This window comes from Mchenga conophoros, linkage group LG6 (assembly GCF_057382185.1).
Source record: "Mchenga conophoros isolate Kocher_MC1m ecotype Shallow Benthic linkage group LG6, M_conophoros_male_GT1.1, whole genome shotgun sequence".
Classification (NCBI taxonomy): domain Eukaryota; kingdom Metazoa; phylum Chordata; class Actinopteri; order Cichliformes; family Cichlidae; genus Mchenga; species Mchenga conophoros.
Window position 1 is genome coordinate 32046488 of NC_140531.1, and position 19499 is coordinate 32065986.

Consider the following 19499-nt stretch of genomic DNA (forward strand, 5'->3'; position numbering starts at 1 on the left):
ACGTCGTAGCGCACTCGTGCTTGCTTGGAAGTTTAGGGGTTTTTTTCGCTGTAAAAAGAAGGTTTTTTCCCACGCACGACGGACACTAATGTTTTTGTCACTTTTTATGGAATCAAACTGAAACTAAGGTCAGTACTTCCACGCTTTAAACGCTGCACGCTCACACTCTCTCCCGCACTCGATATATTCTCCATTGTTGATCTGCACACAGCTGTTGCCACGAACTTCGCACTTGCTTACGTCACTGTCATGAGACATTCTCGCAAAAAAACCACGGTTTTAGTAACGCAGTAACGCAGCGTTCCTACGGGAAAGTAACGGTAATCTAATTACCGTTTTTGCAATAGTAATCCCTTACTTTACTCGTTACTTGAATAAAGTAATCGGATTACAGTAACGCGTTACTGCCCATCTCTGTTCACAAGCCTACAAGTGACATGCCAGTAGCTAAGTCCATCTTTCATATACAGTGCATTATGAAGTACTCTGCTTTGTTTACCGGCTTGATGCCAGCATCATGTGACTGTTGTGTGGGCTAAACAGGTCCCTTGACAGTTAAGGGGAACTACAACTAGTCACGATTATCTGTATTTTTTTAAACAGTTTTTGTAAAGTTCCCCAATGAAAAATTTCCCTTTTGGCAGATGTCTAAACTGTATTATATTATTTTAACTTGCCAAGGTGAGTAAATCCTGTTTTTTTTGTATCAGTGTTGCAGACAGCCACGGCAGCTTGATTGTGGGCAGACAAAAGGGCAAAACCTTGAAACTAAAGCACCCAAACTGAGCTCATGTATGATTAACACCGTAAGTTGCCAGCTATGCTGTCTTCTCCTCTTCTTCTTCTACTACTACTATTTCACCCCATTAGGGATTGCCAAATCTCACTGTATTCCCACATCCACAAGTCTTCTCTGTGGTCTTCCTTTTTTCCTGCTTCCTGGCAGCTCTATATTCAACATCGTTTGTCCAGTATATCCACTATCCCTCCTCTGCACATATCCAAAACATCTCCGCCTTTCCTCTTTAATTGTGCCTTCAAACCATTAAACTTGAACTGTCTCCCTGATGTACTAATTTTTAATCTTGTCCATTCTGGTCACTCCCAATGAAAATATTAGCATGTTCAGCTCTGGAAGCTCCATCGACTTCCTGTCTTTTTGTCAGTGTCACCGTCTCTCAACCATGCATCACAGCAGGTCTCACTACTATCTTGTAAACCTTCCTTTTCACTCTTGCTGCTATCCTTCTCTCACAAATCACCCCTGATATTCATCTCCACACATTCCTGCCTGTAATCTCCTCTCTTGTGCATTGTCCGTTAGTTTGGATGTTTGATCCCAGGTATTTAAACTCATGTATGTTCACCTTTCCAACTATCTGCCTTTTTATTCCTTTCAAATGACTTTCATTCCTCTTCTCTCCAGACGATACCTCCACCTCTCCAGGCTCCCTTTCACTTACTCTCTACAGATCACAATGTTGCAAAAATCACAGTCCACAGAGACTTCATCAGTCAACCTGTCCATCACCATCACAAACAGGAAGTGACTCAGAGCAGATCCCTGATGTAATCCACTCCCACTTTGACCCCATCTATCACTCCAACCACACACCTCACTGCTCTTTCTTGGCATGAAGAAATACTGTTACTGTTACTCATCAGCCTTATCCCTCTGTAGCTTCTATAGCTCTGCACATCACCCTTATTCATGTAGCCATGCAACCTCATCAATATATTTATTAATCTTCAGGCACTGGCTAAGCTAACTTTAAACCTAACCCTAACCGAATGTATTCGTTGACATATACATATATACATACATACACATAAACGGAAGACTGACCTTCCCATTTAAGTGTTATGTAGCCGCCCCAACTTACTGCTGGGCTTCACTGTCACCAAATCATTTAGGGTGGATTAGGAGCAATGTAGCAATGAGAGGCGAGGAGACACAGTCAAGGATAAGTCAGGCAGGGAGTTTGGATCCCTGCAGTCTGCCTCCAAAAGCCGTCACCTCACCAGAGGCTCCAAACTGCGACATGTCACACCACATGACACAGAGACAAAGACGTGAAAGAGCAAGAGGAACAAATCATGAGGAACATATCGTGATGGAGGGAAAAGAACGAGGTGATTACAAAAGAAATATATAGTGAGGTGCAAAAAGAAGTTACACAATTGTAACGACAGCTTGACAAAAATACTCCCACCTAACCTTGAGTGTTCAACAAGGGCAGCCTGTCTGTGTGACATTGTGAAGGAGTCAGCGCAGTGTGTGTGTGCGTGTCACCCACATGTGTCAGTGGTAGTTAGCGATGTGGAATTGTGTGCCTGTGTGTGGGGCACAGCAGTGGAAATGACACATCACTCCATCAGCAAAGTGCTACTTTGCAACAATCACCATTAAAGAGATGATGCTCAGCAAAACAGAGACGGTAGAGGAGAGTTAAGAGGAGGACGGGGACCAGCAGACAAAGACTTTCCTACTGACCCACAACAGGAGGAGCTTTGTCATTGCTGTCCATCTACCACGCTGTGAGACACAAATAAAGGTACTGAGTGGCAGCTGTTGTACATATAATGCACAAGCCTCTGCTGCTCATTTACATTTCTCTGCATTAGTAGTCCAGACTAGACACAAGTCTTACAGAAAGAAACACTGACAAAGATGGCGGATAGCTGACGTGAATAGAAGCAACACTGCACTGAGGACAAATGCTCATAAGGCAAATACTGAACCAGGATCTTCTTTTAAAGCTGCACCTCGTGTCCACTCCACCAAATAATGTGTCCATTATGTTCCCTGTGATAATTGACATATTATCTATCTTTAATGCTTTTTTTTTTTTCATTTTCGTTGGCAGGTGTTGGTAGAAGAAAATAGCTTGTGTATGAAACTGCTCATAACATGATTTCTGGAAAGAGACGTTTCATTTTGTTTCTGTTTTTCAATTTTTATTTTTTGGGAGTTTTGAGCACCATAAGGCAGGTGTCATTTGGTTTCATTACATTTAAGATGTGAAGGTTCTCAGTCATCCAGGTCATCGTAGTCTACTAAGGAGTTTGGAAAGAAAAGCATCTGGACTTCTTTACATTTATTGAACTTAAAGAAGATGATGCAGACATTTCTTTGCCCAGCATCTTCAAAATTATGCAACTCCTGGGGTGTATGATTAGGTTCTAACAAAAAAAGGGTTATGCAGTTGCCACTTGCTTCACCCTATTACGCACAAGTTATCCTTTGGCACTGGCTGACTTACTGGCTACTATAATCTGGTTGCAATGAGGGAAAAATCGAATTTTAGAGATCTACAAAGTCCCAGTTAGGAGGTCAGATTGATGGTAGCTTATATTGCTATTTAGACACTGTAGGTTTGCATCTTGTGATAACCTTTCTGTTTTGTGAAGTTTTTTTTCTTCCACTTTTCATTTCTTTAGTTTTCCTTGAATCCATTCATACCTTTGCTTCTTCCCTGCTTTAGATTAGGCAAAAGCAGGACATGGTTAGGCTCAGGAGAAGACACCACGAAACTAACCACACACACTGAAAAAATCACAAGTCAGGAGTGAGTCCCATCTCACTAATGTTACAGTCAGGTGCATTAAAAGCTGCCTTTTGTTTAAATGAGGCAGTTCTGTCACTCACACAAAGCAGCAATAATTGCATTGAGAGCGAGAACAGGCTGGCAATGCACACCAAAAACAATAATAATAGACAAACAGCGCAACAGAGAGACAGAGAGATAATATGAATATTTAATTCTGGAACAAAGTGTGCACATCATATCATAAAACAGATTTATATTTCAACAGTTCTTAACATGAACACACTTTTGCTTTGTTCCACAGGAAACTGAACAAATCAGTTTTGGACTTCTACTTTGTGATGCAGCGAGTGATTGGTGCATATTTACATTTCTGCATTGCCTTCTGTTTTTTACAGCACAGCAGGTTTGAAAGTGCTGACAGGAAAATTCCCCGAAACGTCCTTTCCATCCACTTTTTTTCCTCTAAACTGCTCTATGAAAACGAAGACAGCAACCAGAAATAAAACACCGTCTCGCACATCTGAAAGCATGCGAGGCATCTTCTGCTTCCTGTGCTGAAATTCAAGCGAAGGCCATTCTCAATTAAAATTTCAGCAGACACAAAGAGCCATAGAAGCATTCACATACAAGTCTGGCTGGTAATAAAAGAGACTTTATGGCAGAAAGTGATGCATGATCATTTCTTCTGTGTTATTAAATCGATGACTGATCTGATTATGTCCACCAGCCACGATCCCACTTTAACGAGGTTTTCACTGGTGAGACGGAAGCAGCTGTCACTTCTCGTTTTGATTTCTGTTGGCAAGGCCCGATGGTTTCTGAAGTACCTGCTGAATTGCTAAAAAAAAGAAGAAGAAGAAGCTTCAGTGTAGTGTTTCTCATGTTTGGCTGTTAGTGAGACAGAATCAGGTTAGAGGTAACAAAGCCCTTCTGGGGTTTGCAATAAAAGAGAATTCCCATTTGCAGTTTCTTCACTGAAGATGCAAATAAACCTTAAATGGAAGTAAATTTCCTTCAAGAAGAAACTGCCTTACAGACAGTTCACATCTTCTCAGACATTTCCATCTGTTAAGCATAAAGTTTATTTATCTTTAAGTCTCTGAGTTATTTAGTTGCTCCACCCCTGCTCTGAAACTTTTTTTTTCACATTTATTACCTCTACTCCATGAGGCTATGTGATCCGTTTGGTTTGTCTGGTTGTTAGCAAACAAAAAAGTTCATAAGTTATGGGTTTTCATCGTTTTCTTTACCAGAGCTAGCAATTAGCCTAGCTTCCAAGCAGACGAGTGATTCTTTTTTAAGAGCTGATCCAGATCTGTGTTGACATGTGGCATTTTAAAAAAATTGCAGGAGATAAACGGTGCTGAAAATTTAGCTTGGTTCACAGGATTCACAGCCTTTCTTGACTCCTGTTCAGCCACGGTTCAGAAATCTATCCACTCTCCCTCTCAGTGTGTCAAAGCTTCTTTTCATCCCACAGATTCATCTACCTGATCAACAAACTCTTAGTGAGATTCTCCGTGACACCTTTTGAAGATTTCATTTGTCTGGCTGACTCACAGGTCACAACGCACAAATTTTCCATTCAGGCTTTTCACAGTACTTTGGCTGAGGACCGAAAAGACTGGACTACGTGAGCTGAGGGAAGGACCTACGTGCCTGCTGGGTCTCCTAATCCTGATGGCATGAATAAACCCACAGCAGAGACACAGAGAGAGCGAGAGAGAAAGGGGCTTGTCGTGATTGGGTGCCCTGAAGCCTGGTCGGGGCATGACGTCGACCTGCCTCGAAACCAGTCCTTCTCCCTGCAACTACAATTTCCCTCGCTGTCTGTCAAACGGATGTCACAGACACTCTGCTGCACACACACACACACACATCTGTCTCCTTATTATAGCGCACCTCAGGTCTTGACTGCATGCCTCAGAGATATGATGCATAATTTGTTTTGCTATCAGCCCCCTGCTGCCTCATCCATCAGCTGTGAAAGACATTTGTGGGGAATTGCGTTCCTCCTCTGATAAGGCTGCTGTGATGTCAGAAGCCCAAGCGCTGTGGGGATGATGACTCATGCTCATCACCAGAGGAACCCCTCTGCAACCCCACCCCCAACATATCTCCACACACTCAGCCCCGATGGCCTTCTTGCTTTTACCTCCTCATAATCCCCCATGGACTCCCACTGGTGCTCTCTCAGTGCAGTAATTGGTGGCCTGGGTTTGCTTCTCAGCAATGGAAGAGGGGGTGGGGGGGTGAAGAACAACTACAATATGGAGATGAGGTCCAGAGTATGAGTCATGAGGGGAGTGAAAGTAGAGCAGAGCCCCTCCTTTGATATTCCTCACTACAACCCTTCTCTCTTATGTCTTGCCACAAAATTTAAGGACCTCTGGTGTTATGGGAGTAAGATGTGACCTTGACTGAAGTGCAAGCCACTTGGAAATAAAATCACGGCTTCCAAAAGTCACACTTTTATTTATTTTTTTAATTCACAAGCGTATGGTTCACACGTTAGACAAACTGGCGTTAATGGCTGAAAATAAGATTCCAGCATCTGTCTCTGGGATATTTGCTTCATTTCGACAGACTCTTTAAACTCAGTTTCAGCTCCAGAACGACAGAAAACTGTCGGCACCAGCGGCTCTTTTACGTGGTGACTCAGGTATAATCAGTCTCTGGCCAATCATCCAGCGCTACTACGTCAGATGATGAAATCCGTTAAATCTGATGCACCATCTAGATTCAAGTGCAGCACATAATGACTAAGTCGTGATATCCTTCATCACTGCTGAACCCTCATCTTAGTGGAAAGTCAGCTTTTTGATATTTGTTCAATGGCGGGCTGAGAACTACTGAGTTCTAATTCTTGATTCACAAGTTTTTTTGTCTTTTTAAGTAAAGTTTAGGTTTTTGATTGTCAGCTTAGAGGACTGAACTGTTTTTAAAGTGTTTTTTACAAGCAGCCACTAAACATAAAAAATATGACTGTTAATAGGACCGTGTTATCGTTCGCAAAGGTATCACTTTGCTTTTGATAAACAAAAATTATTGTGAAAATTGTGTAGGATGAAATTGTTTCAGTTTTATTATGAAGTAGACTGATTTTCTGGTTTTCTGAGGAAGAAGTTCAATTCAGAAATGCTCTAATCTGTGATTTTTACTGCAGATCAGACCGGAAAACACAACACACTGCCCTATCATACACAGTAAAAGAACATCTTTGTAGCCCTCGGCTCACGTAGTGGCTCAAAGTGTTTATTTGTGAAATATCTAATACTTGAGTGCAGCCCAGTGGTTCAAAAGAGGAAAATCGACGTGTTGATTCAGTACTATAGGCTCACTGCAGGCTCTCTCTGGGTCCTGTTTTTAGTTTAGATTCAAAAGAAAGTTAAACTCTAAAGCCTGAAATGCTGAATTTGTAAGAAGTATGAACGTTGCCTTTAGATACACAAGGACTAAATGACATTACAAACATCACTGTTATAGGTAGGTCAAGGTCAAAGTCAAATGTATTTATATAGCACATTTCCAGACAGACCATGCTGCACAAAGTGCTTAACAATAAGAAAATAAATGCCATTGAAACAGAAACAATGTATATAAAAAAAAGTACAACAATAAAAGTAAAAGGACAATAAGAGCACAAGAGACAATAGTTAAGTAAAGATGACCTTTAACCTTAGTGGATGGTGTTTAAGAAGCTGGGAAAGTTAAGAACATTTATACCAGAAGACTTGCAAAAGCCTCACTAATATTCTAATAACGATAGCTAATGACTTAGTAGCTAAAGGTTATTAAAAATTTGCTATTTTATTAACCTAAAAGCAAGGGTAAATGCACGGCGGTGCAAAAAAAGAACCAAGGTTTTTTTCATTGAAGTCACAGGCAGGAAATCAAACAGAGAGCAGCAGAGGCAGATTCAGGCCATACCAGGGTCCAGAGAAATAACAAAAGCCAGAAAGTAGCGTAACAGGATATAAAATAGTTCTTTCTTTGATACACTTATTTGTTAAAAGAAGGGACAATGCACATTTATTAACACACATATTAAATCCACTCTGCAACCACAGGTTACAGTGCTGCAATTTCACCCCTTCCATGTTTTTGCTTATTTTCAAGCCTCTTGTGCCACCAGGTGGTTGGTGCTATGCTAGACTTCACTGAATTCAAAATCGCTGTTTTTTCCATGCTTCTATTTGACCATAATATAATAAACAACATCTGGGTCTTCTTTCTTCTGATTGGCTGCCCCTCACAAACACAGAGTTTAAACAGCATCATAAATATCCAAGATTAGAAAATAGTGCCTAAAGAGTCTGTATAGCCCAAGATTATGTCTCACTGTGATCTCTAGGCTGACTTCATTTATCACTGTAACCTCTGTAATGCGAGATAAATGCTTAGATTTAGAGAATTGTGGGGGGGGTTTTTTGTTTGTTTTTTTACCTGATTTGCCCATAGTGTCTGTCGGGCATTATCATCCTATTTTTCTTTAATATGTTGTAAACATTTAAAGCAAAACACCCTGAATGAAAGCTGAAAGTCTTCACTTCAGTCACATCTTGACTGTGTGGTTTCAAATCCACTGTGTACGCACGTCTAATTATTTAAAAAAGAAAAGAAGTTTAAATGTAAAAAAGTCTTAGTTAGTAGATAATACTGTTCATTGGATGTTGGATGTTTTTAGTGTACGTGCTGATATGTAATGTCATATAAATATGTAGCACTGGCGTTGTCTCACAAAATTATATATTCAATCGGTGCGTGTAATGAAAGGATCAGAAAGCTGAACTTGAAATTTTATTTATTTTTGAGCTTTTATCCTCTAGGTGGCAGCATTTTGCACAGTATGAAACTGATAAGAGCTCCCTATTAGATACCACACTGACAACAAAATGGCTTTATCATAATGTTCCAGATTAGTTCAAAAGGAGGACAGAAAGGACGTTCTGTCTTTCAAAAGATGGGCAGAAACACGAGTCTTCTCTTTTTTTGCAATTTCATTCTTGTGACACACGCTGTGCCCGATAACTGTGAGATTTACTGCGATGCAAGACCAGCTGAAAGGCATTATATTCATTATATTTTCAACATGCATTCACAAAAGCCATTTAAAAAAATGAGAGTAAACCTGCAAGCGAAGAGTTTGTATTTTACTACTTTGTCAAATACATATAAAGACAAGCTTGTCCTTTCATCATCAACAGTTTCCAGGTTGTTGTTTGACTTTAAAATATCTTTTATAGTTTATAACAGTCATCGCTGCCGATGGGAGTAAACGCTGATGTGGAGTTCTAATCAAAACCCAGATTATCTGTAGCTACAGAGACTTTCTCATGAGAACATCTTCTTATCACACTTACACAGTGCTTTTGTACATCTTGGGAAGTCGTGCTTCGGAATAGTTTCTTACAGGCTCTAATCTCCTAAGAATAATAATACATGCAGCAGATGTCAGTGCAGTGTGTTACAGATGGGGGGCATAATCTATTTCTCCCTGCCAGAGTCCTGTGAAATCATGGACATCGTGTCACAGATTTATAACACATGTACGCTGCTGGCTCTACAGTTTAGAAAAACACGGCCCCTAAAAGAGATGCTGAGCAGCATCACTGAACTGGATCACTTTCTGACAGTTATTGTTAAAAATCACTTTGCATGATGAGAGTTCATATTAATATTGTCGCACATTTCAAGACATCCAGTTTGACGTGGTTTATAAAAGGCTTTATGAAGGATGTATATAAAACAGAAGCAGTCAAGTTACAAATTAGACTATTTATCAAGGAAAATAATCAACCTGAAGGTCGGAAATTTCAGGTTGGGGGGGGGGGAGGCCTTTGATTTTGATTTGGATGATTATGAGACAACATAATCTAGTTCGGCTTAACAGAAGTACTCAGGGTTCAGCTGGTCTCAAAGCAGATGAATGAGCTGTGTCAGTTTCGGCTTGTGACTCATTAAACTGTAGACTAATCTTCTTGCAACCTTTTCCCAAAGGATTCCTGTTTGCCTGTCAGCTATAAACAGTTCGAGCCGAGTTATCATTGCTTCTTATGATGTTTGATTAATATTTAAATTAATGGAAGAGAGATAAAAATGAGAGAAATCTAAAAGAAATGCTTTTTAGTAGAAGACCTTTTCGTTTTTATGAGCTGCTACAATTATCTTCTGACTCCTGTGATTCATCGAGCCACCCAATAAAGGGCTTCAGACATTTATGTTCTTAGTCACATCTAAGAGACACGCTTTCATTATGAAAATGACACATCACTTGTGGAAAAAAAATTGCTGCTTTGTCGAGATTTGTGCACATGTGGTAAATGGGAATCATGTGATTAACAGGTGACTTGTATTTAACTTGGCGTAAGCCATTTGCTTTACAATACATTCAGCAGTGACACACTTCACAGTATTAAAAGCTCGGTTCAGTCCTTCAGGTTTGAAAATCTTGGTGTTTTTATTTTAAGTATTGCATCATCAACTTACACAGCTAGAATCGTCATCAGAGTGCATGTTTTACAAAGGATGGCCACAGGTTCAGAACAACAGGAGGGCTCCCTACTGCACTTGGGACTGCTTGTTTGGTTGGGCTAACTTGACTTCGTGGACCCGTTTGCTCAAATCAACCCCCTGAGAGAGACTGACACCAGAGTGGAGTGGGGTTTTACAAAGGACACTGCAACTTCCACTTCACGGGGCTGGTGCACTTCTGGCCAAGCTGTCCCCTAACCACCACTGAAACCTTAAACACAGGTAAAAATACAACTTTGTGATGAGGATATGCTAATGAATTTTGCAGCATGGCCAGAAATGTTTTGTCAGACCTCTCAATCAGCTGATCCAGGACTATTCTGCACTGGACTGAACATCTTTTGTTTTTGCATCGTACGCTGGAGAGCTTGTCTTTTTTTAAAAATGACAAACAGCCTTCAGAAGTGTGATATTTACTGAGTATCAAAGTGGCAAACAGCCCACTGACATCTGTGCAGACTAGTCATGGACTAGGTGCCTTTCTAAAGCTCAGCTTTAGTAAGAACACAGAGATCACACACATACATACACCCATGCACACACACATAGTAGACTCACATGAGTGAGGACAGACCTGGCCTCAGTAAAACCAGTTCTTTTAGTGTTGTTTTTGTTTTTAACCCGTCCTGGAATCATCTCGCATCTCAGCATTTTACAACGTGGGACAAAATGACACACATTTTGTGATAAACACTCAGTTTGTCCCATCATAGTAAAACACAACATTGTGTACTGTGTGAGCAGGTTAAAACACTGCAAAGAACTGATCGAGGTCTGAACAAGAAGAGAAATTCATTTGTCGCAGAACACTGAGACCTTTGTCGTGTCAGCAGTGCAGTTTCATAAAACCAACATAAGAAGAAAGCAGAAACAAAGATCAGATAAAGGTAATAACTTAAAACGGGGCAGAATAAATGTAAACTGTCCTCCACAGAGAGAGAGAAAGAGATAAAGAGAGAGGACACTGAGGTGTTCTGAGGTGGTTTTGGCTTTTTTTTTTTTTTTAAATATCTGAGCACCAAAAGTGGTGACTTTCTGATTTAGTGCCAAGTCCAACAACCTCAACAGAGCTCCGCAAAGAGCGTACATGTCGAACTCTACACCGTAACGATGTCCATCAGAGAAACCGAAAGGTTTTGTTCTTTTGTGTTTTTATTTCTTTAAATCCTCAGTCGGAGGAGTTGTAAATGTAAGACACATTTTGTCAACTAAAACAAGTCTAATAGAGACTACAATCCTCCTAATAGAGGAAAGTGGAGTTTTAGACCCCTTTTATTTCATAGCAGCCGGCTCAATATTTGCCAGTAAAGTCTTGGCTATGGGTGAGTCTTGTGCAGAATTAGCTCCCCTCAGCACAGACCCAGAAACAAAGTCGAGAGCATTTCACCTTGCGACAGCAGAATGGGTATAAAGGTTCAGCCTGTGCTCCTGTTTCAGGTCTGTGATGCTCCTCACAGGCCTGGTGTGTGGCTGGGGAGTCAGCCCCGAACAAGGCTGGTGACTCTAAACAGGCGAGGCTCAGCACTAGGAGCAGCTTACGGGCCAATTACATTTCAAGTGTCCATTGAATAAAACAGCAAAAAAATGAAAACAAAAAAATGGCTACATTTTCTTAACCACTCTCCCACCCACCCGGCAAAAAATAGAAAGAAAAAAAAAAACAAACCTTAACAATAATCCATAAAATATACATTTTTTTAAAATAAGGAGTGAGGAATAAACATCAAAGAGAAGAGTAAAATAAGACAGAAACAAAATAAGTTAACCTTCTCCCCATTGTGTGTTCTTTGAGGGATTGCAGAATAAATATTCATCATATTCTTAGTTTTTTTTCTCTCACACACAAAATAATGGTTGGCAGCGCAACACGACAGTGGTAAAGAAAAACAAAGCGAACTGCAGCCGAAGTGCAATTCTTAATGCCGGTGGAGTAGGGATGGAGTACATTGACATCATACAACCCGTTTTCTTTTTCCAACACTTCAAACTTTCCCTCCACAGATCACCTGACCACCATTGGAATGCCATATAATATATTTTTTTTCTTTTTACTTAAACCGCCATTCACAAACAAGAGAATAAAAACTGTCTAATTGATTAAAAAAACAAACAAAAAACAAAAAGAAAAAGAAAACAGTGAGAAACAAAGTCTGCATTTTCCAACAAATGCCATTTTAGATCACTGTTTACAACTGGATGGAAAGTCGTTCTACTGTTTCTATCGAGGATATCGTTCCTTTTACCTCCTCGGGGCGGGGAGGGGGGACAGAGAGGGTAGCGTTTGAACGTTTCCATCAGCAAATTTTATCGGAGGATAAAAATTGTTCTAAACTTTCAATTTAAAAATGCACAATAAACACAGGTCAAACAGCAACAGAGGCAATAGTTCTATCTGTAAGCACTACTTTTTTTGAACTCATTTTTAAAGTTTTATTTATTAAGCTATCTGTATGTACAAAAAAAAAAAAAAAAAAAAATGTGGACGGTCACATGAGTCTTGAGGGAGAAAAAAAACAAACAAAAAACGGGAAGGAGTTCAAACTGACGAAACAAAAAACTGCACGAGTTATTGCTTGTTACTGCTGGAGAGAAGTTGGACATCTGTTCCAAAGCTTGTAGTTTGGATTTTTTTCCCTTGTTGCTGTTGTTTTTGTGTGTGTGTGTTTCTTCCTTCTTGGTTTGTGCCATTTCTATGGACAGCTCTAAAGTAGATAAGTGCAGGATAGCTTGTAGTAGCTGCTTGTCGAGGGGAAAGAAACCAAAACAAAACACACGCACACGCACGCACGCACGCACGCACGCACGCACGCACACGCACACAAAGTTACAATTTCCACTCTTTGAAAATGCACTGAGCACCCACATCCGACAGGAATGTTTTCTTATTTTTTTCCCTCCGTTTTTGTGGCTTGTTTTCCTCCGTGTGTGGTCGGAAACAATCACGACAGATGCGCTTTGTTCGCTTTAAAAGCTTAGTGGTGGATCTGATCTGCTTCCCCCATTGGTTGGTTGGTGGGTTTATTTCACAATAGCACCAATTCAAGGGTCAGAGCTTCTGTGGTGTAGAGCACAGGTAATATGAAAAGAAAAGAAAAACCTCGATAAGACGAGGAAGAAATTCAGGGCTGCGGGGACGAGCTGTGTAGATATGGCAAAGTTCAGCCTCAATCCAGTCCAGATTTAGCCAGGCCCAACGCCAGAATAATAAGATATAGGCAAACACCCACATTAGACAGAACCAAACAGACAATTATATTAATTAAAGAGCATTTTAGTCATATTTGGGGCTGTGTAATTTGAAATACATTTGGGGATTTTAAAGGTGTGTGGAAATAGCAGATAAAAATCAACAGTTAATTTTATGTTGTGGCTTCAAACTTCAAGATGATGTCTACGTCTCTGCTCCTCCTTTTAAAATAAGATTTGAACCAATTGGCAGTCTGTGTCTGGGTCCCTGGTGTCAGTGTTGGTCGGAGCGGTTCAAAGTTCAGAGGCGAGAAAGAGCTCTCACTGGAACGCCTCCGAAAGTGGGTTGAGCAGCGTGGAGGGGAAGCGTGGGGCAAAAAAAAAGAAAAAAAAAAAAAAAAAAAAAAAAGGCTGGGAGCAAAGGGGGGACACTATTAGCTGGGTGCGTGCCAGACATCGGAGATGAGACTGGATGTGTGTGTTTCATAGGCATGGCTGGATGGATATAACAGATGGGAGGGCAGGCGAGTTTGGCAGGAATGTGATGGTCACGTCGGTGGGGCGGGGCTCTAGGAGGAGAAGGCAAGTTTGACGCTGCAGGAGGAGTAGCCCTCATCACTGGCCATGCTCTGGAGGCTGCTGTGGTCGTCCAGGTCGCTGGTGCTGGCTGTGCTCACACTGTCCAGCTCTCCATGGGAGAACTCCGTGCTTTCCACGTCCACCTCAATCTCCTCTGTAGGATGGAAAAATGATGAAAGGGGAGAAGAACAGATCAATTTAACATATTTCCACTTTCATTGAGGATTATTAAGAAAACTATTCTCTGCTGATACTTTATTTCTGGATATTTTAAGAAACTTCCTACGTTTTATATTGTTTGCCATGTTGTTTTCTCCTTTGGATAAAAGCGGTGCCAGAAATTTGTTTGTTTTGGAGTTTTTTAAAGATACAATATCTTAGAGAAAAGCCTTACTTATACAGCAACATGCTGTACTGTATGATGACACAGTATCTTACACAGTATCTGGCTTGTGCCACAGCACTTTATGAAAACAAAAATACAGAATATGAAAAGAAAGGAGATTGTAGTCAGTTTCATTTTCAGTGGTTAAAATTGTCACCTCACAACCAGGGTGACACACTAATGATGGCTTTAATGCTTCTCTGTTAGGTTAGAGTCATTTTAACATAAAATACAAAGGAAAACATGTCCCTCATACTTGACATCGTTACAAACAAACAGACACCATGTTGGTTTTGCTTCAGTTCAGGAAACATTTTGCATTTTAAATCTGATGTCCTTCATCAGCACCTCGACATGCAGTCTCAGAGGAGCTCTGACCAACCCAACCTCAGTGCTATAAAATTAGACCGACAGCAGCTGGAGGCTCTAGCTGTTTTCACACATGCACTGCAGTCATGACAGAGGTGCATGTGAGAGCACAAATGTCCAGTGTACTCATACTAGAAATGAGCTGTTTTTTAACCTGCTGGCCCCCTATTGTAAAGTCCTTGTGATGGCAGATAGCGGAGCGCAGCTAATACCCTTGTGAATTTATCCATGTGTGAAAACATGTTTTGATAGCCGTGTAGATGCTTAATTAAAAATCATGCATGCCACCTTACATACCTTGATCAGAGTCAGAGCGGTCGGAGCAGAGGGTGGAGCCCACACTGTCCATGCGTATCCTCTCTCCCTCCCCTGGGCTGTTCTGGGCTGCAGCACCACTGCCTCCACTCAGCAACTCCAGCTGACGCTGAAGGTGCCTCTGCTCGCGCTCCAGAGACTCCAGCTGGTACTGGCTCTTCCTGTCCGCCTCTTCAAGTTTCTGGTGAGGTGAAAGAGAAGAGGAGAGGAGTCTTCACCAAAAGATATTATAGACATTGTGTTGTGCTAAATAATCATATTCATGACTTGTAGGGATCATTAGTTATAAAAAACTTTACTGTCTATGACAGGGAGGAAGAAAGACATTCAGCTGCTTTGCAAAAGAAACTCGATCCTTGTTAATACTTTCTGAAGTCTTACTAGCTTGTAAATGAATTCATTGCTTTTCAAGGCTTGCCAATATCCTGGAGAACGCACAGGAGGGTTAAGTGTGTAAGCAAGAGGAAAGCCTCATAAAAATAATGCTGAGAAAAGAAGTTAGACAAATGAATAGCCAGCAAAGAAACAGGCCTTTTTCATACATTCATGTGAGAACACAAATGTCTGAATCAATGGGCTCAGACTAAACGGACTTTTCTCCGCCAGCTCCCCACAAACTCTGGTGTCAGATTGAGCCCATGTGAGAACAGAAAAGGTAATTGTCCAGAGAATTCACAGCCATCGAGCCTCCATAAAAGGGTGTGAACAAACACATGGACAATGCCCCAGAAGCTCTTTAGTATTCAGCAAATTAAACAAGTTTGTCCCCTCGGATTTTCCTGCTGTCAGCGACGACACCCCTAAATGATTTTCCTCACCTGTCTTGTTTACACCGTGTCGGCTTGTTTACGCCTTGCACCATTATGATACAAATGAAGGCCGTGGCAGGGCCCGATACAGCCACATTGTGATGTAACCTTGCAGCCTTATGTCATGGGTGCCAACATTAATGAGCGTGACTCCCAGCGACAGACCAAAACAATAGGCCATCAATAAGCGATGAAGAGACTCAAGTTGACAGCAGCAGCAGAAGTGCGAGCGGCAGAGCTGGCGGAGGCCCACCTCAACAACAATATCGCCTTTGTACATGTCCTGTCTGTTACGTGAGTGCATGCTATGCCTCGCTTTCCCCTTACAGACTGCTCACTCTCAGGCAGTCACATGCCTGCTTTTAAAGTGGATAACAAAGTGTGAAGTGTTACACTGCCTGCACAATTACTGTGGATTCATTTTATCATAAAGGTAAACACGAGTTTGGTCTTTCCAAGCAAAATATTTTTTCATGTGTGACGAATGACATGACACACCATGTCCTAATACTTTCACCTTTCAAATTATTCAGTGATCTATCTAACAACCCTTCATTTGAATAACTGGCACAAAGCCTTGTTTTCTTTTGGGGGGGGGAGAAGTTCTCCAGTCCACAAGTTCTGAACAGAATTTTACATCAGGTGAATATTCGGTCATTTTCTGAGGCCCTTTGCAGGTGAAAGTGTGTGATGGTGTATTTTCCTTCATGATCATGGCATTCTTCAAACAGCAGACGTCTTTCTGAGCCAATGCTTAAAGAAAATATGTCCCAGAAAATAGCAGTGGGTTTCAGGCTTAATTTTAAGTGCATCTCCAAATGGAAAAAAGTCATTTCTGGCACCTGCTTTGAATACTTTTTTCCCACTGATCCGTAATTGAGTGCCCAGTCTAGAACCAGTTACACCACAAGAAGCCTGATGTTGAACCCAAGACAACATCAAATTACTCGGGCCAAAATACTTAACGGACTGACCGTTCTCAGGCAAGTTCAACTGAAATGCTTTGCCACACAACACTATCTAACATCTCATTCAGAAATCTGTCTAAATGGGGGCTGGTTCTCAGAGGACACCAACAGGACTGGCTCTGCATGAGCACTGATGCTCATTAACCTTTGAAAAATCTCTCTTCGCATATTTTTAACCCAATCATGAGGCACCAACTTGTGAGTCTTTGGTAATTTGCACCCTTTCTTTTCCTCATTTTTTTTCTGACCAAATGAATAATAAGGTTTTCATAGTCAGCTGGTAACCACTCAGTTTAAAAACCTTCAGAAAGGCATCGTCATTAATATCATTATCATTAAAGCTTGCAGTTTCTTTGTTCTGTTTATCACAAAAAAAAAAAGAAAAAGAAAAAACAGGACCAGCTTTAGCTAAGAGCTGGGTAATCATATGTACCTTTATGTGTGCTTTGGCTTTGTTGAGCAGGCCCAAGGTAGTGTGACGGCTGCAGTCAGGTCCTAGGGGTATGAGGGCCTTCAACCGCTCCAGACACAGCCGCAGGTGAGCTCGTCTACAAAGGAAAAAGTAACAAAGAGGAAACAAAAGCATAATTAGATAAATAAAAAAGGAACAATAGGGCAGGGCGGCTGTGTGTACAGCAAAACATGAAATACAGTGTGGTAGTTGTTTGTCTTGTTCAATAGCCTCAGGCAAGTTCATGCAGATTGGGGGAGTTCTTTAAACAAAGCATTGAATGTGTAGCCCATTGTAACTATGTATCAAAGGTCTAAAGGCTCTTAGAGGAGCAGTGCACCCTAACAAATAAAATATGGCATCTCTCTTTACTTGTGATGTCAAGCTATTTAAATTATTCGATTTAAATTATTATTTCATCTGTAACACCCTTGCTTCAGTAGCTAGATGTAGGCAGTATTCTGTTGTCTTTGGGGTGCTGGCCTCCACCCGTGACAGATTTGGCTTGAGTCTTGATCATCTCAAAATTACGGGTCAACAACGAGGAGGTTTATCATCTGCATGTATTTAATAAATCTAGGTATGGATACTTGTCTCGCCTACATTACAATAAGTTTCATCTGGCGATAAAAGGCATGGTGGTGGTATAATGGCATTTCCAGGACCTCTCTCAGCTCATGTAGTCCATCATCCTGACAGTACCTTATTCTGTGACTGAAGACAAGCCCCAGGTACTATCTATCCTGCTAATGGACCAGAGTTGAGAGGTAAAAAGAGATAATTGTGGCTATAACACAATCACTGCTCCATTAGCAGGGGCTGTCTTTCAGCTAGCCTGGAGGGAAAGGTGGAGAGACATTAGGAGGCAGTAGACTTAGTGGAGCAACCAAGACTCAGAAACGTTCTCTTGGGACGCTTACAGGAGACAAACTCAAGGGACCAGAGCAGGGCTTCACTGCACCAAGTTGCAAGATGGGCTAGACAGCTCTCTGCTATGCTCTTTAAGACTGTTGGATACATGTAAGTGCTGCATAGAGTATATCTGTCTGTGTGCATATGTGTAGGGGTGGGGGTCAGTGTGGATGGTGTTGATAAGAACATAAGAGCAAGCCATTACAGCCATTATGCCAGTAATGTGTGCGTGAGTGTGTGCTTCAACAAACACTGCATGTTTGGGGAGGGAACTAGGAGGAGCCCTGATTCAGGCTGCGTGAGTAAAAGTTAGGAAGTCACAACACACAGACACACACAGCCTTTTATTCTGGGAGTTTGCATGATGACTATCAGGGCATCTGTCCATTTAATCAGTTCTATTCACAGGACAAAGCAGAGCCCCCCCGCCCCCTTTTCCTCTTTATCTGCGTAATGTATATCTGCGTGTCTCATCTCAAACCCTCGTCTACACATACATCAGTTGTCACTTATTCACATGCTACTCGTTTACAGCAGCCTTGAGCGATACACGCAGCTGCACCTGGGAGACGTCGAGGACGTACAACAAAGCACAACATGGCCGAATATTTCTGAGAGTGATTAGAGTTCAGTGTATTCTGTTAAAAGCTATAATCAGGATTATTACTGGATTATGTGGAAATAAGGCATTAAGCGTAATTTGCCATGTTTGCAGTCCAACCATTTTGAAATCAACTGAGCTATGCACGTAGTGTGTTTTCAGCTCTGCTGATATGCCAATATATTATTTATCAGGGAGCTGTTGCTGAAGAGCTGGCACAAATATTAATTCGCGTTACACCAACCTCATGCATGTACACACAAGTCTCATTCACTGCTTTTTTCTAGTCTATATGCAAGCATTTTTCCACAGATGGCCATCGGCTGTCTGGTAAAGAAGCGGTGAGGGCAGAGCGGGACACAGTGCTGATGTGTGGGTCTGTCTGTCTGGCTTGTTAGGCATTTAGTTAACAAACTCCAGACATCGGAGACCACAGCTTTCTCCTCCAGTCCCAGAGAGATAAATGTAAATATCTTAGCAGACAACCCCAGATAACCCTCCACTTAAAACCACTCCTCTACTCCTTCCATCCTTCTCTCATCCTGACCCACTGACATGGACCCCCCCCCAAAAAACAAAAAACAAACAAAAAGAAACAAAACAGAAAAAACAAAAAAAACCAAACCATGAACTGTTCTGTTGACCACTATCACCACATTTCTATCACTGGATATTACTGAACTTGTGCTTCTCGGCATGTAAACCAGTTTGTCACTGGTCTGGCTGCTAAATCAATTTTTTTCTTAAACAGCATAAAACCTCAAACACCAAAGGAAGAGATTATGATGATGATAAATAGTTTGTCACCTATTTTATCACTGTCCTTTCCTGCTTCTGAC

General features: G+C 41.3%; 1 protein-coding gene across 2 annotated transcripts in view; it reads right to left on the minus strand.

Moving 5' to 3' along the window:
- Window positions 1-9990: 9990 nt before the first annotated feature.
- The window catches only part of mxi1 (max interactor 1, dimerization protein), a 30696-nt gene continuing 21187 nt past the window's right edge, over window positions 9991-19499 (minus strand). For both annotated transcript variants that reach the window (XM_085277441.1, XM_085277442.1), the window contains exons 4-6: window positions 17130-17244; window positions 14902-15100; window positions 9991-14004 (exon numbers count right to left, since the gene is read on the minus strand). In XM_085277441.1, coding sequence (XP_085133567.1) covers window positions 13841-14004; window positions 14902-15100; window positions 17130-17244 — 478 coding nt within the window. In that variant the 3' untranslated portion in view covers window positions 9991-13840. The remainder of the gene's footprint in view (window positions 14005-14901; window positions 15101-17129; window positions 17245-19499) is intronic.